This window comes from Sorex fumeus, unplaced genomic scaffold, assembly GCF_029834395.1.
Source record: "Sorex fumeus unplaced genomic scaffold, SorFum_2.1 ptg000036l, whole genome shotgun sequence".
NCBI classification, from domain to species: domain Eukaryota; kingdom Metazoa; phylum Chordata; class Mammalia; order Eulipotyphla; family Soricidae; genus Sorex; species Sorex fumeus.
In genome coordinates this window covers 18,374,043-18,399,597 of record NW_026606093.1, presented here as the reverse complement: position 1 = coordinate 18,399,597, position 25,555 = coordinate 18,374,043, and the positions used below count along the sequence as shown (strand labels likewise).

Below are 25,555 nucleotides of genomic sequence, written 5' to 3'. Positions count from 1 at the left end.
TCACTGACATTTGGCTGTCTACTGACACTACACTATAACGTCAGTCAGCTGAGTCTTTGGATGGTATCCAAATGCCACTACCTGCTTGTTACTGTTCTTTGTTATTTGACCCCTTAGTGGTTTTGATGGTTCTACGGCTCTGTATCTCCAAACCTCCTGATCCCTTCTCATCTATTGAAAACTCTATTCTCCTTTATTCATTTACACGCTTGTTCTTCTCTGTGACTTTGGCATCCTCTCAGAAGCAAGTCATTTGTTCTTTGACAACTCCCTTTAACTATAATAATTTATCTATTAGAATCTAAAATACTCATGTTGGACATTGTCATCCCCAAATACTGTACTCTTCTGAAAATTCAATTTCAAGCAGAATTTTCCACTCCTGATATGTGCTCTCCCATTCTTACAACTCATTATCCTGTAGCAAAAATTTCTCAGCTATTTGGAATCATACCACTCTCATGATACAGTTTATTTATTTATTTATTTATTCTTTGTGAAGCAAGATAGTTTTTATTAAGCTTATTTAGAAAAATGTGAGGGAAGAGAAAGAGAGAAATACATGATCAAGAGAGAATGTGGGTTTCCCCTGAATAGAAATAAACAAGCAAAGAAACAGAGTCAAGTTAGTGAAATCCATGTTTAAGGGAGAACATGGGCATGAAGAGCAAGCCACATATTATTTATTTGTTGTCTATAGGTCCCTTCTGTATTTCACTTTCCTTCATCACCAGTGCAACAACTGTGCCTTGGGGAGTTGTTGCATTGGTGACGTTGCATTGGTATTGCATTGTAACTTGCTTTGGGGAGCACATTTATCATTATTATTGTTTATAGAATTACTGTGAATTACAAAGTTTTAGTTTTTCATGGTTGTGTATCAGGTATAGCATGTTCCAACACCAGTCACTTCATGAGCTTCCCTTTCCTTCCACCAATATAACCCATTTACTTCCAAGTCCAAGTTTGAGTGATGTGTGTAATATTCAGGAGTTTGGTGCTTGTAAGTGTTTGCTCCTTCATATGGTACTAAGTCTGAACAGCACTGGCGGGTAACCAAGAATTTGCAGTTGTGAGTGTCTTGCACATGCTATAGTCTTAAGGCTGAGTGAGTCTTTGAGGTGAACTATGAAAATGACAGTGTGTACTAACTGCCATACATTCAGGTGCTATGTTAATGTACACCTGGGAGTTCACTGGGGAGCCTGTATAGAAAAACATCTGAAATGATGCCTGGAAGTATACACACACAGGGATTATCAGGAAGGAGAATTTGTTTGGCTAAAGGTCAGAAAGTAAGTATAGCAGATAGCTGATCATCTTACAAACTGGTTTGATTTGGGGAACTATAGGGGTGCTTGTTTGCTGGACTGTACCATCTTTTACTGCTTCAAGCATGGACAGGATGCTCAGATAAAGCTATTCTCTACATTGGATGGATTTTGGTCCCACTTAGAAGAACTCCCATTTACAAGGAATTAACTTCCTGAAACATATGCAGGATAGATAATCATAAAATAGTCTTACCTCCACTTTCAATGAGGACATCCAGGAGTTCATCCATCTGCTGACTCCGAGTAATTTGCTATTGCAAGTTAACCAAAAGCAAACAGAGCAATTAGAAGGTGGATACCATTCCACTTGGAAATCATTAAAGGTAGCACTGTAGGTTTTTGGTCTGACTAGTCTTGGTTCAGGTGTGTTTTTAAATCATAGTAAAAAAATTACAACAAAAATTTACTATCTAAACCATTTAGAATTCACACTTTAGTGGCATTAAGTACTTAAATATTGTTAAACAACCATCACACCATCCATCTCTTTTTCATAAAATGTCATCCTCACTAAAAGCCCACTTCCTATTTAGTCCTTTCCCCAGCCCCTGCAGTCTGAGCTTAGGAACCTGACTACTCTAGATTCCTCAAATAATGGGTATCTTTGTGAGCAGATTATTTTACTTTGAGAAATATATTCAAAGATCACTTATGTAGCATGTGAGAAGTTTCTCCCTTTCAAAGACTGGATTAGCATATGGTTGTACATGTATACTATATTTTATTTATATTAATACCTGGGATGTTAATGTAAATAACAATACCATTCAAGTACATTAACACCTGGGATGTTTCCACCATTTATTTATTTGTATTTATATTAATTTTTTTTTGACATCTAGCTGAGTTCAGGGCTTATTCCTGGCTCTGTGCTTAAAGATTACTGCTGGTAGTGCTTGGAGGCCCATGTGTAATATCAGGGATTGAATCAGAGTCATCCACAAGTAAGGCAAGCACCTTTTTCCTGTTATATTATTTATCTGGCCTATGTTTTTGTCTTATAGCTTTTATGAATAATTTTAGGCAATAAAATTACTGAATAGGATAAATTTACTTATTTTTATTTAGTCACCTTGAATTACAGTTTTACATAATTGTATTTCAGGCATTCAATGTTATAAAACCAATCCTTTTACCAGTGTTTAATTTCCTCCACCAATGTTCTAAGTTTAAAACATTTTCTTTTTCTTTTTTTTTGTGTGTGTGGGGGGCACACCTCGTGGTTCTTGAGGTTATTCCTGTCTCTACACTCAGAAATTACTCCTGGTGGTGCTTGGGGGGATCATATGGAATACTGGGAATCAAATCTGGGTTGATCATGTGCAAGGCAAATGCCCTCCTCACTGTTCTATCACTCTGGCCCCTAAAACATTTTCTAAGCCAACACTGGCTGCTTTTGTTCTTTTGGATGTACGTCAGTTTCTGTGGTACGAGATGATATCTCACTGATGTTTTGATTTGCATCTCCCTGATGATTAGTGCATCACTGAATTTTGAAGGTAGGAAATACTTCAAAGAATATTACCTAAAGGACCCATAGATAGTATATGAGTCAAGGCAAATACCTTGAATGTAACAAACCCTCAATGATCCCTGGCACCACATGGTCCCCAGAATGTCATCAGGTGCAGCTAAGAAGCCCTGAAGTGCTGCTCTATTTGGATCTGGGGAACAATAGCCACAGGTCCTAGAATGGAATTGCTGGTTCACTTGACTAAGACTCAAATGGGCGACAGTAAAGCAGACAGGGAACTTGCCTTGGAAACAGCCAACCAAGGTTTGATTCCTGACACCACATATGGTCCCCTGAGCCCACCAGGACTGAATCTTGAGCACAAAACCAGGAGTAAGCCTTGAGTATCACTGGGTATGGCCCCCATACAAACAAACAAGAATCAAATAGAAGGGGTTCCTCCTAAACACTGTTTGAGAGAGCTGAAAAAAAGTTTTACCTCAATTGTTCTAATATCTTTGAGTATCTATCATATGTGTGGACAATACTTCAAGTACTCATAAACTAGACTCCTTAGTGGCAAGTGGTCAAGCTGGCAGTATAAATCTAGGCAACTAGGACACTGGCTCAACCTGTTTTCTCTTTGGTTTCATACCATTGGAAAACCATTAAAATTAATATCTAGACACTTTGCCAGTTTAACAGGGAGGCAGCATATACACCCAATGTCAGAATCCAGTTGCATAAAGTTAAATAGTATAGAATAACATTCATTTAGTCAATTTATTCTTTTATAGATATCAAATTATATGGTACCTGCTTTACTGCATCTTCATAGGATGGAGGCTGTGTAATCTCTGAAACTGCTGAGGTTGACTTTGAAAAAGTTGGGGATGGAATTGAAAACTTTGGCCCTGTCTTATCAGCAGTGTGTAAACCAGTAATCTGTGGGTAAAATACAAAGAAAGAATCAATTTATGGATCTAACTGGAACTGCTTCTATTTTAGAAACTATACGATAGATTTTAGAAAAAAATGACTTAATGGAAAGTGAATATCTGGGGCTTAGAAAATGACTCCACTATATTAGTAATATTTCATATTAATATAGATTTAGTTTTTGAGAATCAAAGAATGTGAATGAATTCCATTCAATCACAGGGGTTCATTTTATTCCCCTCCTCTGTAAAAGTTGTCTCATGAAAAAAATAAGATGATTAAAATAAAGAGTTCAATTCAATGCAAGTTTGTCCATTAATCCAAGAATTTTTGTAATAATTTCTTTAATTTTTCTAATAGATAATCCAGTGGGTAGGGCATTTGCCTTTCATGTGGCCAACCTGGCAGATGCGGGTTCAATTCCTCCGCCCCTCTTAGAGAGCCTGGCAAACTACAGAGAGTATCTTGCCTGCACGGCAAAGCCTGGCAAGCTACCCGTTATGTTTTCGATATGCCAAACACAGTAACAACAAGTCTCACAATGGAGACATTACTGGACCCACTAGAGCTAATTGATGGACAGCTGGAGGATAACAGTGCAGTGCAGATAATTTCAGTAATTTGCAGGGTGTTGGGGACACTGCGGGTACATACGTTAATGAATCAATGTTCTGTTATGCCACACATGGGCCAGTTCAGAGTCTTGGTGTCCAAAGGGAGCCTGCTCTGACTTGTGGTGTGTAGCACCTTCATCTCATGTCACTTCATGTTCACCTCATTATCACCTTACCATGAAACTCCTATATTTTCTTGATCAAGAACTCCAAATTGTTCTTGATCTTCTACCCACTGATAAGAATCATCTTTTCCATATTCTTTAGAGATATTTCATCATAACCCCGGAGTTCTTTACATCAACAGTCCTTCCCAAGAATCATGCACCTTCCTCTTTTTTGCAGCATTATTTTTCCATTTACCTCTATTCCAATATTCATCTCCATTAAAAGAGGGTATTTTGCTGTTGTTACAAAAATATTATGACCATAGAGCCCTTCAGATTTATAGGATCACAGCAATAAGAAAAGGACTCCTTGGAATAGCTCCTACCATATTTACACACCCACTTCAGTCCTTTTCAAGGGAACTTGTATTGGAAATAACATATAAAGTGCCATTTATTTCTATATTTGAACCCACTTCTAAAAGAAAGGGACCATAGAAAAGTAAAAGAAACTCCATTCTAAATGTTAAGTTTTTCAGATTCTTACCTTTTGTGGTACACCAGGGCTTTTAGGACAAGGATTTCCCCCAGAACTGTAACAGCTATCTGCCTGGACTCCAGAGAAAGGGGAGTTGAGACTAGAAGGTTGGGGAGAGAAGCTTTGAGGATGACTCTCATGTGCCACCGAATTCTGTAGAAGGAAAGATAACATAAAGTAAATGGTCACATGATGTATTTGAATAGCCTTTGTTGAGATAATGAGTTCCTATCCTGGTGTCTTGTATTTCCCACAATCTCTGAATTCTATTACACAATTCTCAAAATGGAAGGAAAATCTATTTGGGGAGGCACACCCTGTGATGCTCAGGGATCACACCTGGCTCTGTGATCAGGGATCACTCCTTGCTCCAATTCTCAAAATGGACGGAAAATCTATTTGACGGAGGGGGGGGGGGGGCAGGGGGGCACACCCTGTGATGCTCAGGGATCACACCTAGCTCTGTGTTCAGGGAATCACTTCTGGTAGGGTAAGAGACAATATATGGTGCTGAGGATTGAACTGTTGTTGGCCACATGTAACACAAGCATCCTACATGCTGTAATATCACTTCAACACCTGGAAAGGTAAATTTTCTCATAAATTTTAATGACTAATACACACACACACACACACACACATATATATATATATACACACACAGACACACATAAAAACACCCTGTAGTGTCTTCACCTCTTGCCAGAATGTGTTTACAACACTCTATAATTACTACTTCCTTTTACAAGATTAAATTCTCTTAGTTCTCAGCATGTTCTGTACATTTTATCTTCATTTTTTCTTTAACACACTTTAACAATACTCTTCCCATTAAGCCCAATCTATTTCTCAAAATCTTCCTTGACTTAATTTATTTGTCATCAATATGGCTCCTAAAATACTTTGGCATTAATGTCAGAAACACAAAATCGTCAAGTTATCCTAATTGTTCTTCCCTCCTTTGTAAAAGTCAAATCGTCATAGTGTTTTCTTTGTAAACTGCAACCATAAAACACTGTACACAAGTTATTGACACCATTATATTATTGTAATTGAATATCTGTGGTGCGGATCTGTGCCTCAAGAACTGTATTTACCTCCATCATTTAGGAACTATATACCCAACACATGTTATCAATGATGATAATATCCCCTGCAGTTCCACTTCCTGCAGGAGTGCCCACTCAGACTTGAATGTATTGTTTTGGAAAGTTTGCAGATATGTATTTGTAAATAAATCATTTTCAGAATGGAAAATATTCAGTATGAAAAACAAAGTACTTTAGAATTAAAAACATATGTAATTTATTATGTTTCTGTTCAACTGATTTAACCTTCCTAGGTCTTGTTCTCATCAGTAGTTTACAAAAAGAATAATCACTATTCATAATAGCCCAAATCTGGAAATAGTGAATGCCCAAGAAGAGATAAAGAAATTGTGGTACATATACAATGAAATATCACTCATCTATAAGAAAAGATGAAATCATGCAATTTGACGCTACATGAATGGATCTGGAGAGTCTCATTCTGAGCAAAGTTAGTCAGAATAAGAGGAGCAGATACAGAATCATCTCCCTATTTTGTGGTTTATAAAGTAACATAGTAAAGAAATCAATACTCAAAGAAAAACTGAAAACTGGTTTAATAAGAAGCATATCACTGCAGGGGGGATGGGGGAGGACATGGGAGACACAGCACCAAGATACGGTGGAGGGAAGCTGACACTGGTGGAGAGTGTTGTGTTGGGATATGTCTTTGCATGGAACCTTGTCATTCTCAATGCTGTAAATCACAGTGCCTAGGGGTGGATTAGCTGAATATTCAAACCAGAGTCAACAACACAAAAAACAGGATTACCAAACTTCAAAAACCAAACTTAAAAATGTGCTTGTGAAGGTGGCAGACTGGGGGTGTGGGGTAGGTGTGGGGGAACCTGGGAACTTAGCCTGAGGGAAGCTGACACAGCCAGTGTGGTTGGGACTGAGACATAGCAGGTCTAAAACTCAACCATGGATAGCTTCGGAAATCATGATGATTGAAATTTTAAAACCAGGGCAAAAAGAATAATAATTTGGAACCTATTAATTTTTGACAATTAATGGCATCACTCATTTTCATGCCTCTTAATACTTAGCACATGACAGATATTTATCCAATGAACGTAAGTATTTTTCCCATTCCCTTTTTAAATCATATATATCTAAGAACCTTTTCATAGTGTAATTTTTTCTCAGATAGCCTTCCATAGACATTTCTAATAATTCTGTTTCATTAAAATAAGGAAAGACTTTGATGGTTACCTCGACCTAGTTTTTGAACTATTTACTACGTGATCGCTTACAGCTATACTCTTTCTCCATGCTAGCCACATCCACTCTCTTTCTGATCTGTGAATGATCTACAAATATGAAGCCTTTTGACTTTTCCTTTGGCTGTAATGTCTTAACACCAAATATTCACAAAGTTTCTTCTTTACCTCCTTCGAAATTTCCTTGTCAGATGTCCTTGGCAAAATTTAAACATCTTAATCTCCCCATTTTTCTTTAGGAGATAGATTATCTCCAAACACATTGAATACACATTTACTTTGTTTACTATCTCTTTATAATAATATTGTTTTGGTACTTTTTTCTATTTCAGCATAAATCCCCATAAAACTCAGTAGACATTGGTGCTCAGTGGGTGCTCAGTAAATATTTGCATTATGTGAACCATTTAAGGGAGAGAATGATAAGGTTAGGTTATTACTACCTCTTTTTCCCCTTTTGAAGAATTCTGTTTGATCTGTGGTAGATTTTAAGCCAATGTGTCCTAAAAGTAAAGGTATTAGGAATCCACTTCTTATTATTCAAGCTTGATCTACAGCAGATTTTTGTAGATAAAGTTTTATTGGGGAAAATGGACACATATACTAATTTACAGTTTATTTGTGGCTGCTTAGAAAAGCATACTTTGGCATGATTTCTCAAAGTAAAATTAATTAATAAACATAGCGGTCCAGCCACACAACAAATTTTTCAATCCTTTCTCAGAGAAGTAGTCTATTGTGAAGATTTGAAAGTTATGGTGTCTAGGATTTGGAGTTTTGGCAAGCACTTCTTGTCAACAGTTATGATATCATAAATATCCCACTTCCAGAAAAAGAAACGAAGCATAGGGAAAGGAATTCTTACCTGTGCAGTACACACCTGGCTACTGGCAGGTGAAGAGGCCCTCGGGCCATCCCCTTGTGTTCCTGAAGATGAGGCCAGGAAGTAATGATTGTTCGGTGAAGGGGGCAAGCTGATATGCTGGGGGCTTTTCACAGCCTGAAGTGGTGAGTGCTGAGGGGAGCACTGCGGGCTGAGAAATGTGGAAGAAAGTACATTGGTTTGACCTGAGGACTCCACAAAGTGACTGTTCCCGAGGGGGAGGAGTTGAGCAGCATCACAAATGGGAGGTTGGCCCTCTGGACCATGGCTTTGTCTTTTCACAGATATTTGTTGGGATGCGAAAGGGCAGCTGGAGACGGCCTCTTCCTGCTTGATGGGAGCAGCCAAGAAAGGCGGGGGCTTCTTCTCAGAGCAGTTGCTCCTCTTCTGCTTCTGAAGCTGCATCCTCAGCTCCTCCACCTGCCTCTGCTCTTGCTGCAGCTTCCAGGTGAGCTCATTTATCACCTTCTGCTTCTCCACCAGCATCTTGTCCTTCTCAGAGTCCAGTCCATCCGGCTCAGAAGGGACAGAACCACCATTCAGGCTGCTCAAGAGGCTCTCCTCAGTGCAGACATGAACCGGGGATGGGTGCAGGCCAAAGGAGGGAGATGCGTCGTTGAAGGGATCGGGCAGGGACCCAGTCACTGACAGGTCAGATGAGGCCGGCGAGATGGGAGGGCTCGAGCTAGTACTGCCAAAGTGATAGAAGCTGTTGGGTAGGGCACTTGCCGAAGGGGAGGGCTGGTAACTGGGTCGTGCACTGGGGGGTGTAGCAGGAAAGGTGACAGTCGTTATGTCGCTGAAGTTCGGTATGGGGCTCCCAGAATAGTCCTGGAAGGGCCGGAGTCGGTCCATGAGTGCTGTCTTGGTTCCTGACACTGGCAAACCTCGGATTCTAAGTTGTTGTCTTAATTCAGAGACCTAAAGAAGACAGAGAGCTATTAATGTGATGTCTAATGACAATATTTTATGAGAGGTAGAAAATATTGTCATTAGGGGAGCACCTGTGCCACACCCAGTGGTATTCAGGGCTTACTCTTGGCTCTGTGCTCAGAAGAGCACACTCCTGGTGGTCCCGAGAGCACAGTATACAGAGTCAGGGATCTCCCTCCCTCCTATACTATTACTCTTACCTAAATTTTTTTCTTTAATACATTTGTGCAGGAAGGGGATGGAGCACTAGTACAGTGGGTAGGGAGATTGCCTGGCACTCAGCCATCCTAGGTTTGACCCCCAGCACCCCAAATGGTCCTCTGAGTCCAGCCAGGTGTGATCTTTGAGCACAGAGATGGGAGCAAAAATAAACAAAAATTTTACAAGAAAATAGAATTGGACACTCTAAAATCTATATGCTATTTTAAGATTAATTTCTTATCACAATGTGAAGGAGGAAGTGAGGTGCACATATTGGCTTAAAGGGATTAATCATATGGTGAAGTATAGACTTGGATCTGTATCTGTAATAGTGAACATAGGTAGCTGATATATAATGATGCACACCTACAATTTATAGAATGATAAATTTAATAGATTAGTAAACATATTTTCTTCTTTCCCTCAAATTTTATTTTATTAAAGCGTCATAGTTTTCAAAGTCATTCACAGTTGAGTTTTTTTTTTTTTTTTTTTGCTTTTTGGGTCATACCTGGCGATGCACAGGGGTTACTCGTGGCTCTGCACTCAGGAATTACTCCTGGTGGTGCTCGGGGGGACCATATGGGATGCTGGGAATCGAACCTGGGTGAGCCGCGTGCAAGGCAAACGCCCCACCCACTGTGCTATCTCTCCAGCCCCACAGTTGAATTTTAGACATACAATGTTCTATCACTGATCCTGCCACCAGTGTCAACTTCCCTTCACCAGCGTTGCCAAATTTGTGTCCTTTCTCTCTTCCCCAGTCTTCCATCTTGACAGGAACCTTTTAAAGTTTGGTTATTAAGGGTTGTGTCTCATAATATCAATGTCTTGTCTCTGTGGTTGGGATCTGTAGCTCTATCATTCCTTAACACCACCCATGTACTTGATCCTTGCGCCTGTTGGTTTCACTTGTCTCATCTCCCCGCCTCCAAGCCCAATTTGGTATCTTTTCTTCTCCCTATACTTTGGAAGCAAGAGTGATCTAGGTGGTCCCCTTTTGAACCGTAACCAGATGAGGAAATAAACACATTAAAAACATTGTCATTAAGCACAGAGAAATAGGATGGAGGTTAAGGTGCTTGCCTTACATGCTGTTGACCCAGATTCTGTCCCCAGCACCACACCTGGTCCCTCTAGCCTCCCAGGAATGATTTCTGAGCTGAGAGCCACAATGTACCCTTAGCACCCCACTGGGGATAGCCACAAACCAAAAGAAATTATTTATTGAGATTTTGTGGTTTACAACAATGTTAAACATAATTCCAACGCCACAACTATCAGCAGTGTACCCACCTCTCACCTCCAAGGACCCCAATGTCCTTCCCTTCCAACCCCCCGGTCCCACTTAATTCTGTGGATCAGTTATCCTATCATGTTGCCTTTGTCACTTTGTTGCCACTTGCTGTGAATCTTTAAGTCAACCTCTGAGAGAGATCATTTTGTATTTATCCCTTTCCTTCTCACTGACTACTGTAAGCACTGTCCTCCCGTTGTTCATCGATTTGCTCGAGCAAGCCCAATAATGTCTCCATCATGAGACTTGTTGTTACTGTGTTTGGCATATTGAATACGTCACGGGTAGCTTGCCAGGCTGTACCATGCGGGCGAAATATTCTCGGTAGCTTGCCGGGCTCTCCGAGAGGGGCGGAGGAATTGAACCCAGCTCAGGTGAGCCGGCTGCATTCAAGGCAAACACCCTACTGCTGTACTATCGCTCCAGCGCCCTTCACTACAGTCAGCATAATATCTGCTGGGGACAGAATCTGGGTCAACAGCATGTAAGGCAAGCACCTTAACCTCCATCCTATTTCTCTGTGCTTAATAACAATGTTTTTAATGTGTTTATTTCCTCATAATATTTGCAGCATTGCTGCAAATTACACAAGTCTGTTCTTTCTTAGAGTTCCATAATATTCCATTGTGTATATATATATATATATATATATATATATATATATATCTCACAACTTCTTGATCACAATTTTATCTGTAGTCAGGCATTTGGGTGGTTTCCATATCTCAGCGACTGTACTGACTGTGACAATGAACAGAGGTGTGCATATATCCTTTAAAAATAATGTTTTTTCTGTTTTGAAAATAGATGCCAAGAATAGATGTCACTAGGTCATCCAGTAGTTCTAGTTCTTTATATATATATGTATATATATATATATTTATTAGTGAAACACCATGAGGTACAGTGTTGGCCTTACAAGTTTTTGTACTTGGGTTTCAGTTATACAATGATCGAGTACCCATCCCTCCACCAGTGCCCATTCTCCACCACCAATGATCCTAGTATCCCTCCCACCCCTCCCATACCCCCATCCTATCCCGCATCTGTGGCAGGGCATTCCCTTTTGTTCTGAGGTTTGCAAAAGAGGCATTGAGTGGCAAACATGTTCAGTCTATAGTCTACTTTCAGCATGCATCTCCATCCTGGGAGGATCCTCCCAACACCATTTACTTGCTGTTCCCTTCTCTATCTGAGCTTCCCTTTCCCCTAGTATGTGCAGTTGGCCTTCAAGCCATGGAGTAAACCCCCTGTAACTTATCTTGACTATTCTAGGATGTTAGTCTCCTATTTTGTTACTTTATATTCCCCAGATGAATGCAATCTTTCGATGTCTGTCCCTCTCTTTCTGACTCATTTCATTTAGCATGATACTTTCCATGTAGTACCATTTGTATGTAAATTTCATGCCTAGTCCTGTTTTTAAAATATATCTCCATATTGCTTTCCATAAAGGCTAAATCAGATGAGTTGCCACCAACAGTGGTTGTGAGTGCCACACCTCACCAACACGGGCTGTTTCCATAGTTATTGATAAATTCTGGCACAATCTTATTGAGTGTTTCTATGATTTCTCATATACTATGCTTTCATTGCTCAAGAATCATATAAATGTAGATCTCAAAAGAGCCTCAGAATCACTAAGTCTATTGCTCCCCTCCTTCCAAACCCCCAGCTCCTGATCACGTCCCTAGTAAGTGGAAAGGAAACTGGGACATTAGTAAAGGGAATGGACACTGGTGAAGGGATTAGTGCTCCAAATTTTGTATGCCTGAAACCCAATTATGAAAAACTATAATTCATGGCGATGAAATAAAAATAAATTAAAACAAATAAACAGAAACTATCGTCTGGGTTTAAACATTTCTTTTTCAGCAGGCCTCCTGCTTTCTGGGTGAGATCTTCCCACCAAAGCTCTTTGTTGGTGGTTCTCATGTCTGTAAGAGATCCGATGCCCTGGATGTTTGATCAAGAAATTGCTGGTGGGCCCAGCCCTGAGTCCTTACTCTTCAGGTGTGCAGTGCCAACTGACTACACTTCTTTCCAGAGTTTCCAGGGGATATTGCTGATGCTACTAGTCTCTCCAGGAGTGTCTGGGAAGCATGATTCCACCTAACATTTATTTACTAAATTTAACAATTAGCTATAATATAATCATATATTCATACTGAGGTCTAGTATATGCAGAAATAAGGCCATCAATTAAAATCCTGGCTCTTACTTGTTCGGTGATCACTGTATGCATCAGTTTGTCTCAGTAAAATGGAGATAAAATAAATACTGCATGGATTTTTTGTGAGGATTAAAATGGCTTACCATTTTAAAAGCACTTACAGCAGTGCTTGGCACATAGCTAGTGCAGTGTAAGGGTTTACTATTATTACTGTGTTGTATCAGATGTAATTATCTTATCCTTGGATTTACAAATAATATTCATAAATTATAAGACATAAATACCTAAAATGTGAAAATTAAATTATAGTACATGCAAATAAAGATAAACTATTTTATATCCATTAAAATTTATGATATATTTTTAATAACCCCCTAAATTGGTGCTGTATTTGTTGATATATATAATAATGAACAATTTATGGTGCATTACTACATGTAAAAGCTTGCTTAATTCTGTTTTTCTAAAATTTATATAAATACATGTCTGTTTATATTTAATGTTTGCTTGCTGGTTAAATTGTCTGAATAAATCGATGCTAAACAAATCTTTCCCCATGTGGCAGCACGGCACTCCTCAGGAGTACTGGGTGACCAGGGAGTGCAGCAGTAGCCTTCAGTGCAATTGAAGGTAATCTGCTGCTTGATTCAAGAAGGCAGAATGCCGGGTGCAGGAAGTGGGGAAGGGGTATGTGCTGATTGGCATTTTCTGAAAAGGGGCAATAGATCTAATAAGTTTTGTAACATGTGTGCTAAACTTTAAATATACACATATATATAGTTTCGTAATATGGTTACTTATTTTTAAAGTTTACGGTACTGATGCATAAAGTTACTGCATTCAACTACCATTAAACTGCCTATGTCATTCACTAATGTACTTATACCAACTCTGGTGACTTTCCTTCAACCCACATTTCCCCCACTGTTTGTTAGTTAATAAGTTTTGAATTAAACACCAAGGGTTTGTGACGGATGGTAACAATTGTTTCCATCTGTTTTTTCTTAATATTCCATGTACTTATGTTACTTTTGTCATTAAATAGGAAACATGCTGAATATTTAAATGTTTATGATTTTAAAATACAACTAGATGAATATATTGGGCAATATTCCTCTGATTATCTGCAGGGAATGATATTTTGAGCAGAATAGGAAAAAAAGTAGTCATAAAAGCATTGACAATATTAAAAATCTATGAAAGAAAGAAATTTTTATAAGAAAATTCAAATAACAATCTATATAGAAAGTAATTTCAGAACAATTTAATTATAAAAGATTATCACGGTCCTCCCGTTGTTCATTGATTTTTTCGAGCGGGCCCAGTAATGTCTCCATTGTGAGACTTGTTGTTACTGTGTTTGGCATATCGAATACATCACAGGTAGCTTGCCAGGCTCTGCCATGCGGGCGAGATACTCTCGGTAGCTTGCCCGGCTCTCCGCGAGGGGTGGAGGAATCGAACTTGGGTCGGCCATGTTGGCTGTGTGCAAGGCAAATGCCCTACCACTGTGCTATCGCTCCAGCCCATAAAAGATTTATAATTATAAATTATAAAAGATTATAAGATTATAAAATTATGAACGATTAATAAAATTTAAGTATGCTTTAAAAATAAAAAAGAAATAAAAAGAAGAGCCAGAGAAATTATACAGGGGTTAAGGCACTTGCCTTGCATGCAGCCAACCCTGGTTTTATCCCTTGTGGCTCATGTGGTTCCTTGAGCACAACTAGCAGTGATCCCTGAGAAAATAGCTAGGAATAAGATCTGAAATATACCGGGCTAATGGCAACAAAACAAAAAATAAAACAAGAATAGCACACGAGAAAATGACAGAACAGGGGAGAACTTGAGTATATCACCTTTAAGGATCACAACAAATTTATACCAAGCTCAAGTCAGTTTACACAAGAGCTGATGTAAAATCCTGATAAGCAAAGTTTCTACACTTCAAAGATACCAAGGAAAGCATACAAAGCATACAAATGCATTGGAGATAAGAGAAAAAAATTCACCAAAAAAAAAAAAAATTCCCATCAGAGTAATAAGCTGCATTGGAAAGGATATTTCTAAGATGTAAACTGAAAGACATGTCTAAGATATTTCGAAGCTGAGAACTGAAAAACAATTTTTTTCTTTTATTAGGTAAAGGTAAAGGCCCTCCCGTTGTTCATTGATTTGCTTGAGCGGGCCCAGTAACGTCTCCATTGGAGACTTTGTTGTTACTGTGTTTGGCATATTGAATATGTCACAGGTAGTTTGCCAGGCTCTGCCATGCAGGCGAGATACTCTCGGTAGCTTGCCGGGCTCTCCGAGAGGGGCGGAGGAATCGAACTCGGGTCGGCCATGTTGGCTGCATGCAAGGCAAACACCCTAGAATCACAGTGAGTTACACAGTTACAAAGTGGTTCATGATTAGATTTCAATCTTATCATGTTCCAACACCCATGCCTTCACCAGTGTATATTTCCCACCACCAATCTCCCTAGTTTCTTTCCTGCCTGCCCAGAATGATGTAATGTCTAAGGTAGGCACTTTTTTCTCTTCTTTCTTTCTTTCTTTCTTTCTTTCTTTCTTTCTTTCTTTCTTTCTTTCTTTCTTTCTTTCTTTCTCTTTCTTTCTTTCTCTTCCTTCCTTCCTTCCTTCCTTCCTTCCTTCCTTCCTTCCTTCCTTCCTTCTTTCTCCTTCTCCTTCTCCTTCTTCTCCTTCTCCTCCTTCTCCTTCTTCTCCTTCTTCTCCTCGTCCTCCTCGTCCTCCTCGTCCTCCTCGTCCTCCTCGTCCTCCTCGTCCTCCTCCTCTTCTTCTTCTTCTTCTTCTTCTTCTTCTTCTTCTTCTTCTTCTTCTTCTTCTTCTTCTTCTTCTTCTTCTTCTTCTTCTTCTTCTTCTTCCTTCTCCTTTCTTTTCCTTTTTTCTTCTTCCTTCTCCTCCTCCTCCTCATCCTCTTCCTCCTCCTCCTCCTCCTCCTCCTTCTTCTTTTTCTTCCTTCTCCTCTTCCTCCTCCTCTCTCTCTTTCCTTCTGGACATTATGGTTTGCAATGCATATACTGAAAGACTATCATGTACATTCCTTTACCTAATTTCAACACTCAGTTCTTGTTAAAATCAATTTTTAGGAGTGTTTTTCCCAGCACACAAACTGACATGGCATTGCTAGACCACATCTGATTGCTAGCAAGCAAAACTGAACACCTAGTCAGAAAGTACCAAGTAGGTTTCTCAAATCATAATCACTGAGTAAGAGGGTTCTGTTGTCTGCTTTGAACCCCTACATATTCATGATTAGCAAAATAGCCAAACTCTAACTGTATACTCTGTCTTCAAGGATCTGAGGTTCTAGCTTCTTAAATTAAGTCTGGAATGAATTTCCTAGCCAACTACCCTGGTGTCAGAGAGTAGAGACTTTGAAGTTCTGGTTCTTAACCTGAACCTCTTAAGGAGGTATCTACTAGATCAAGTCTGAACAATTTGGAAAGACTTTCTAATACAAAAGAGTTATAGTTGAAGAAAACTTCAAAGCATAAGTCCTAATGATATCCATGCAATAAAGCAATCAATGGAAGACTCCAACAAAGATAGAGAAAGTATAAAACATTTCTAAAAATAAATAGTAGTGCTTAAGAAATATCTAGTAACAAACAAAACAAATGCAATGGAGGGTCTGAACAGCAGAATGGAAGAGTTCAAAAATTGAAACAATGAGTTTAAAACAGTAGAAAGCATTTGAAAGGACAGCAAAACACAGCTGTCTAACAACAGACAGTGTATAATGAAGACATGGTATATATACATAATGGAATAGTATGAAGCTATAATGAATGATGTAGCACTGTAGTACTGTCCTCCTGCTGTTCATTGATTTGCTCGAGTGGGCATCAGTAACGTCTCCATCGTGAGACTTGTTGTTACTGTTTTTGGCATACTGAATATACCACGGGGGGCTTGCCAGGCTCTGCTGTGTGGGCGGGATACTCTTCAGTAGCTTGCTGGGCTCTCTGAGAGGGATGGAGGAATTGAACCTGGGTCAGCTGCATGCAAGGCAAATGCCCTACCCGCTGTGCTATCACTACATGAATCATGCAAATTGCTGCAACTTGAGGATGTGATAAGTGAAGAGAGCCAGAAAAAGGATAAATACTGAATGTTATCACTACTCTGTATATATAGAATAGCATATTAAAGGAATGGAAGTTATCAAAGATGGGTTAAGGAAGGAGATAAATGAATAGAAAATCAATAGAAATGGTCTGGAAGCAAAATAAGGCTAGAAACAGGGGCTTCTTGCTTTCCTTGGTGCTTTTCTATGGTGCAGAGGCAAAGTACCTGTAAATATTTTAATGACTAGGACCAATACAAATGAAACCATGGGATCCAAACTACAATAATTTAAATATGTATCTGTCAGGTATCCAGGTTGGGTTGTGGAAAAGGACCTGTGTTTATAGGTGCAGGGATGGTGTCTCAGGGTGGTGGGATTAGAGGTGGAAACACGGAATGCTTGAAAGTCTATTATAAACAACTTCTTAGAAATTAAAATTGTCGAGAGAATTAAAACAATAAAATAACAAAGGAGTAAATACTATGGGTAAGTACCAATAGACACAGCAATCATATCATCGGGGTTCCAGAAGAAGATAGATAATAAGCAGCATTCTTACTGAAAGATGTCATATGTGGGGCTGGAATGTGTCTTATGGTAGAGCATTTGCACTGCATGTGTAAAACTCTGGTTTGATTTCCAGAATTGCATTGTTTTGCTAGCACTACAGGATAGACTCTGGAGCATTTAATTAAATGTTTTCTGGGGGCATACAGAAAGAAAGGAAGAAAGAAAGAAAGAAAGAAAGAAAGAAAGGAAGGAAGGAAGGAAGAAAGAGAGAGAAAGAAAGGAAGAAAGAAGGAAGGAAGATGGAAGGAAGGAAAAGGAAGGAAGAAAGGAAGGATGAAAGAAGAAAGAAAGAAAAAAGAAAGAAAGAAAGAAAGATAAGGAAGGAAGGAAAAAAGAAAGGAAGGAAGAAAGAAGGAAAAGGAAGAAATAAAAGAAGGATGAAATGAAGAAAGAAAGGAAGAAAGGGAGAGAGAAAGAAGGAAAGAAGGAAGAAGGAAGGAAGGAAAAGGAAGAAAGGAAGGATGAACGAAGAAAAAAGAAAGAGAGAAATAAGGAAGGAAAGAAGGAAGGAAAAAGGAAGGAAGAAAGAAGGAAGGAAAAGGAAGAAAGGAAGGATGAAAGAAGAAGAAAGAAAGAAAGAAAGAAAGAAAGAAAGAAAGAAAGAAAGAAAGGGAGTAAGGAGGAAAGAGGAAAGGAAGGAAGAAAATGAGAAAGGAAGGAAAAAAGCAAGCAAGTAAGCAAACAAGCTTTATCAGACGGAGAAAGGAAAAAGATTTAGATGCAGGAAGTAAAAAAGTTTTAAATAAAAGAAAGAAAGAAAGAAAGAAAGAAAGAAAGAAAGAAAGAAAGAGGGAGGGAGGGGAAAGGAGGAAAGAGGGAAGGAAGGAAGAAAATGAGAAAGGAAGGGGAAAAAAGCAAGCAAGTAAGCAAACAAGCTTTATTAGACTGAGGAAGGAAAAGATTTAGATGCAGGAAGTAAAAAAGTTTCAAATAACAGACAAACAGAAACACATTAATTGAATGAAAATAATAATGATAAAACCAGATTAAAAAAATAGCAGGCGGAAAAGCAGAGCCACAAACAGGGTAACCCCAAAACTACAGCAACAGAAACTGTAGAGCCCAAAGTGATATAGCAGCGTTGAAGGAAAGTCCTTCAACTAAGACTATTTTAGACAGTTACAATGACACTCAGATTTGAAGGGAGAATAGGGAGCGTTTCAAACATTAATTAAAGGGAAACACTGTCACTAAATTAGCGGTACACTTCTAAAGAAATCTCTATAGAAGGAAAAGAAACCTCATATGGAATTATTAAGATAGCTAAAAATAAACTGTGGGAGAGAAAGATAAAAATTTTAGTTGCTTAAAAATAGGTTTTTTCTTTGTTGAGATTTTATATATGTTTATTATAACATTTTCTATACCATCATTCTATGTATTTATAATATATCCTTCATATTATTTTGATTAATTCAGTATATGGTTTGAAAAATAAATGACCAAAAATAATAAAAAATAAATGCATGTAGAAGGAATGAGGAAAATAAACTATCAATAAAAAGCATCTAATAATTTATCGTATCATAATAATTCACCAAAGTTTTCTAAAATTAGCCAGTGGGAAGTTTAAGGAAAGGACAATGATATGGTTCAAATATGTAAAACCCTGCACTTGACCCCTGGAACTTCTGATAAAGGCTCACCGCAGCATAGGATTATGGCGGTGCTAGGAGTAAGCCCTGACCCCAAAACATGATGTGGATGTAACAATAACTACTACTATAAAACAACAATAACTACTAGTATACAAACAACAACAAAACCATGTTTAATCTTGTATACACTTGTATAGTCTCAAATTATCATCTACTTTCAAAACACAGTAGCAAAAGATGTCTTGCAGATGGTGCCTTAACCAAATAATAATTGTTAAATATAACAAATAATAAGACATGTTGACCTCATTTAAATCCTGATATAATACCACATAAGAAAAATATCTCCCTGATGTTTTTTCCAGGAAGCATAATCTTAATCTAATGCTCAAAAACATCAGACAAATCCTAACTTATGGACATTCTACAGGGTAGCACTGTAGCACTGTCCTCCCATTGTTCATCGATTTGCTCGAGCAGGCACCAGTAACGTCTCCATTGTGAGACTTGTTGTTACTGTTTTTGGCATATCGAATATGCCACGGGGAGCTTTCCAGGCTCTGCCATGCAGGCAGGATATTCTCAGTAGCTTGCTGGGCTTTCCGAGAGGGACTGAGGAATTGTACCCAGGTCAGCTGTGTGCAACGCAAACACCCTACCTGCTGTACTTCGGTCCAGTCCCATTCCACAGAGTACACGACCAATATTCTACAAAAATATCAAGATCCTGGAGGTAGTGGGAAGGACATTGGGAAAATTGTGCAGGAGAATGGGCACTGGTGGAGGGATGGATAATCGATTATTGTATGACTGAAATACGAAAGTTTGTAAGTTTGTAACTGTACCTAATGGTAATTCACTAATAAAAAATTTAAAAAAAAATTAAAAAAATCAAGATTCTAGAAGACATGAGGAGACCAAGGAACGCTTGTAAATTGCAATGAATATGACAACTAAGTACAATAAACAGGACACTGAATTGGAATAGGCTCAGTGAAAAAAAACTGTGAAACCCAAATGAAGCCTACAGTTTAATCAATAATATTAGTATACTGTTACAGTATTAACAGTATGTAACTGCTATTTATACATAGAACTGTAATAGCATATAAATAATGGTATATAAAGACTTAATAATATATTAATGTACTATACTAATAATAGTATTGTGGCAGAGTTATTTCTAGGTTTTCAAAAAGTTCCAATAGCTGGGCCTGGCACATGAATCAAGTACTGGAATGCATGTTCAGGGGTTACCCCTGACTCTGTGCCAGGAATTACTGCTTCTGGTGCTCGGGGAACAATATGGGATGCATGGGGATTGAACTCAGATCAACTGCATACAAGGCAAACACTCTACCTACTGTACTATTGCTCAGGCTCCTCAAAGTAAAATTTTTTTGTTTAGAAAAATAAACTGTCATTTGGGGCTGGAGTAATAGCACAGCAGGTAGGACATTTGCCTTGCACACGGCCGACATGAGTTCGATTCCCAGCATCCCATATGGTCCCTCGAGCACCGCCAGGAGTAATTCCTGAGTGCAGAGCCAGGAGTAACCTGTGCATTGCCGGGTGTGACCCAGAAAGGTAAAGGTAAAGGTAAAGGTAAAGGCCCTCCCGTTGATCGTCAATTTGTTTGAGCGGGCCCAGTAACGTCTTCATTGGAGATTTTGTTGTTACTGTGTCTGGCATATCAAATACTCTCGGTAGCTTGCCGGGCTCTCCGAGAGGGGCGGAGGAATCGAACTCGGGTCAGCCATGTTGGCCGCTTGTAAGGCGAACGCCCTACCGCTGTGCTATCACTCCAGCCCAGAAAAAAAAAAAGAAACTGTCATTCAAGCAGAAAAAAAAAACAAACCCTGCAATGGATGATCCAGCTCTTCAGAAATAAAGGACACATATTTGAAAGATTTGCCTTTTGGATCACCTGTCTGTGCTCAAGGGTCATTCTCAGGTGTGTGCTTGAGGATTTGGGGGTCATTCCCAGTGGACTTCAGGTACCATTAAGTGCCGGAGATCAATCCAACATGCAGAGAATGTGTTTAAACCCATGGAGCTATTTTCTAATGGCAGTAATATAATCATTTAGTGTCATTAATAACAAGGAAATTCAAATAAAATCAATATTTAAGATTTTATATAGATAAAATTGATGGGGAAATTAATATAAATACTTTGCATTACTGAAATAGCCGCAAAAGGAGCTGGAGACAGTACAGGGGTGTAGGTCCTTTTCTTGCATGTGGCCAACCCTGGTTTAATCCCTGACGCCTCATATGGTCCCCTGAGCAGTCCAGGATTCATCCCTGAACACAAAGCCAGGAGGAATTCCTGAACATCGCCAGATATGCTGCCCCTCCTCCCCATGGAGCAAGAGGGGACACTCATTTTACCAAGAGGATTCACTGATGACTCTTTGATTCAGTGTGTGCTTTCTTGTTTAAGAAGTAGAATTTTATTGGGTGTTGTGGTTTGGGAAATGGGCACTGGTGGAGGGATGGGTATTTGATCATTGTATAATTGAAACTCAAGCACAAAAAATGTGTAAGTCTGCAACTGTACCTCATGATGTCTCACTATTAAAATTTTTTTAATAAAAAAAATAAATAAATAAAAGAAGTAGAATTTTACATTGTAGTCCTCAAACATTCATGTTAATGGTGTTGTAAAACAAGATGCCTTAATTAAAAAAAAAAAGAAGTTTGCGGGTGTGGTGTGGTGTTGAAATTATGTCCACGAGAAACAGTTATTATTGTAAACAAAAAAATGTATAAATTAAAAAAATAAAAAAACCCAGCAGACACCCCTTTTCCCCAAACAGAAACAAAACCAAAAATCAAAAACAGTCAGTGCGGGGCTGGAGTGATAGTACAGCGGGTAGGGCATTTGCCTTGCACGTGGCTGACCCGGGTTCGATTCCCAGCATCCCATATGGTCCTCTGAGCACCGCCAGGAATAATTCCTGAGTGCAGAGCCAGGAGAAACCCCTGAGCATTGCTGGGTGTGACCCAAAAAGAATAAAAAAAACAGACAGTGCTTAAATATCAAGCACTGACTGAGGGCAAAAATTAGTTGGAGAGAAAAAAATTTTCCTATATATCAAGAAGTGTTTCTTTAACGCACTGCTTTGAGTGTGAAGAGTGCTTAGGGAGCAAGGCCCTGCCTCACTGGCAGCCAACTCTGGTTTGCGTATCTCATAGATATGCACCACTTTAGGTCTGACCACTGCAAAGGTCATTCCTGAATATGAAGCTAGTATTAGGCCCCAGGTACCCATTCAACGACCAACTCCCAAACTAAATAAAAAACTAAAATGTGACAATGAAACAAAACTTATGTTTCTCTGAAAACAGACTGCATAAATGTTTAGAATGAAAATTGCTAAGTACTTATCAAGACTTTTAAAATATTATGCCGAATATGCCAAAACAACAAGTTATTAAGACTTTTAAAATATTATGCCAGATATGCCAAAACAACAAGTCTCACAATTTGTTGTGAGACGTTACTGGTGCCTGCTTGAACAAATCGATGAACAATGGGAAGGGAAGGCAGCGCAGTGCAGTGGGGGGAGACATAAAAGTGACTTCCTCAAAGGAGACATAAATATGGCCAACAGACATATGGAAAAGGTGTTTATCAGAGAAAGATAAATCAAGCCAGATTGAGGGATTACCTCACACTAGCAAAAGCAGTCTTTTTCAAAAACCCTAGGAACAGTAAGTGTTAGTAGGGGCGTGGCAAATAATGATTTCTTGTTTACAATTGTAAACAATTGTGTAAATCACAGTGTCTAAATTTAAAAAAAAAGAATTAAGTTATGCGGAAAAACAGCAAAACCCTTTGATGAAAGTAATGAAAAGAAATCAAATCAGTCATGTGATATTGAACTAATTTTTAGTGTCATGAATCTTTGACTAGCTTCTGCTAGATTTTAGGGCGGAAGCTTTCAGATTTTTATAGAACACTATGCTGTTTCATATCATATAATTCACAAAACAATCTTTTAACTTGTTAAAGAATGACTAATAATCATATTCAATAATATCCCTATTTGATACACACAAACAACTAAAACTCTACCAAATATTCAACTTGAAGGCTATTTTAAGTTTGAAATATTGGAAAGAAATAAATACTCAAATAAAGATCAGTCAGATATGTTGAATACAATTAGTTTTATGGTTTTATGAACAACTTATCCCCCCTATTTTATTGAATTACCATGAGATACACAGTTACAAAAGTGTTTATCATTAGGTTTTAGTCATGCAATGTTCCAACACCCATTCCTTCACTGATGTACATTTCGTATCACCAATGTTCCCAGTTTCCCACCTCCAGTCTGCTTCTATCTCTAGGATAGATCTCTCTCTCTTTCTCTCTCTCTCTCTCTCGTCATTGTGGTTTGCAATGCAGGAACTGAAAGATTATTATGAATATTCCTTTACCTCCTTTCAGCACTCAGTTCCTGTACAGAGTGACCATTTCCGACTATCATTGTCATAGTGGTCCCTTCTCTGTCCTAACTGCACTCACTGTGATACCCATATCATGATACCTATGCTCTTATCATTCCACTGTTTATTCAAGAAATCATTTGATGAAGATTGTTTAAAAAATATTTTAATGTATTTATAAAATTAAGGAAATAAAAAAAGTCCTGTCAATCTCCATACCTTCAGATCATCTAGATTTGATGGGAGTGGGCCTGGTTTGAGAGAAGAAATACCAGTTTGTCCAGAGAAACTGTTTTTGACAGGAGACAAAGGAGTATTGCTCAGTTGTGCTGAAGAAGAGTGTGGATTTCTGATAATCTGTTCACTTGGTTCCCTGAAAAGAAAAAAGGAAAAGCACTCACACTATGGCCAAATAAATATTGCTGAGGCTTAGATGTGAATTGTGTGGTTCACAGATTTTCTTGTAAATAAATGATACAAATTTACACTGTTAATTACTACACTTACAATATTATAAAGGTATTTTCTAATACATAGAAAACATGAAACATTCTATATTCTGTTTATATTTGTTAATGTTATTGGTAAAGTTCTTTATGAATATCAGACTATTAGTGGTGAATTTATACACGATTTTGACTGCATGGATGTTGGCACCCTATCTTTCATGCTGTTTAGGATTTTCAGGGTATGGGGTGAATTGTCTAAATATCAATCATAGCTAATTACATACAATGAGCAAACACTCTGCTTTCTTACCACCACAATTCAAGGCTGATCAGAAGCAGGTAAGAAAACTTATGTTCAGTAGAGGAGTGACTGACCATTTAAAAGTTACCTAGCTTTACAAATTTTTGAGCTTGGGTTTCAATTGTACAATGATCAAACACCCATCCCTCCATCAGTGCCCATTTTCCACCACCACGGATCCCAGTATCCCTCCCACCCCCCATCCCCCCATCCCACCCTGCCTCTGTGGCAGGGTATTCCCTTTTGTTCTCTCTCTCCTTTTGGTTGTTGTGGTTTGCAAACGAGGCATTGAGTGGCAATCATGTTTGGTCTATAGTCTACTTTCAGCATGCTTCTCCCAACCTGGGAGGATCCTCCCAAGCACAAAATTTGTAAGTCTACAACTGTACCTCATGGTGTTTCACCAATAAAAAAATTTTTTAATAAAAAAAAGTTACCTAGCATTCTATTGTATAGATACATCTATACACTGTATAGATGGTTTAATTTTTTATTTATTTATTTATTTATTTATTTATTTTTGCTTTTTGGGTCACACCCGGCAATGCACAGGAGTTATTCCTGGCTCTGCACTCAGAAATTACTCCTGGCAGCACTTAGGGGATCATATGGGATCCTGGGAATCGAACTCAGGTCGGCCAGGTGCAACGCAAACGCCCTACCCGCTGTGCTATTGCTCCAGCCCCTGTATAGATGGTTTTTAAAAATCCATTCATTAGTTCTTGGGCCTTGGGTTGTTTCCAGGTTCTGGCTATTGTGAATAGTGCTGCAGTGAACATAGGAGTGCAGATACCTTTTCTGCATCCACCTTTTTGTGCACCTCTGGGGTATATTCGCAGGAGTCGTATTACTGGGTCATATTGAAGCTCAACTTTTAGACTTCTGAGGAATTTCCATATTGTTTACATGGAATTTAAGTAAAATGAAGTCATAAAATTTTCTTATAGATGAATGGACATGGAAGGGTACCATGCTGAGTGAAATAGAGAGGGACACCCCAAATGATCACACTCAGTTGCTGGATATATATTTTTAAGAAACATAGTATGAGAATAATACCTAAAACAACAGAAATGAAGACCAGTAGGACTGCTCCAAGGTAGGAAGCTTGTCACAGTTGGGAGGGGTGGGGGAGGTGGGCAATGCAGGTAGGACAGGAAAGGGACCATTATGACAATATTTGGATATGATCACTCTGGACAAGAACTGAGTGCTGAAAGAAGGTAAAGTGATATGCATGAAAACCTTTCAGTAAAAATATTGCAAGCCACAGTGTCTAAAAGAAAAGAAGGGGAAAA

General features: G+C 38.7%; 1 protein-coding gene across 1 annotated transcript in view; it reads right to left on the bottom strand.

Annotated features, from left to right (window-relative positions):
* The window catches only part of MYOCD (myocardin), a 119,965-nt gene that overhangs the window by 1,459 nt on the left and 92,951 nt on the right, over positions 1-25,555 (bottom strand). The window contains exons 9-13 of the mRNA XM_056117915.1: positions 23,727-23,880; positions 8,162-9,100; positions 4,995-5,138; positions 3,604-3,732; positions 1,528-1,585 (exon numbers count right to left, since the gene is read on the bottom strand). Coding sequence (XP_055973890.1) covers positions 1,528-1,585; positions 3,604-3,732; positions 4,995-5,138; positions 8,162-9,100; positions 23,727-23,880 — 1,424 coding nt within the window. The remainder of the gene's footprint in view (positions 1-1,527; positions 1,586-3,603; positions 3,733-4,994; positions 5,139-8,161; positions 9,101-23,726; positions 23,881-25,555) is intronic.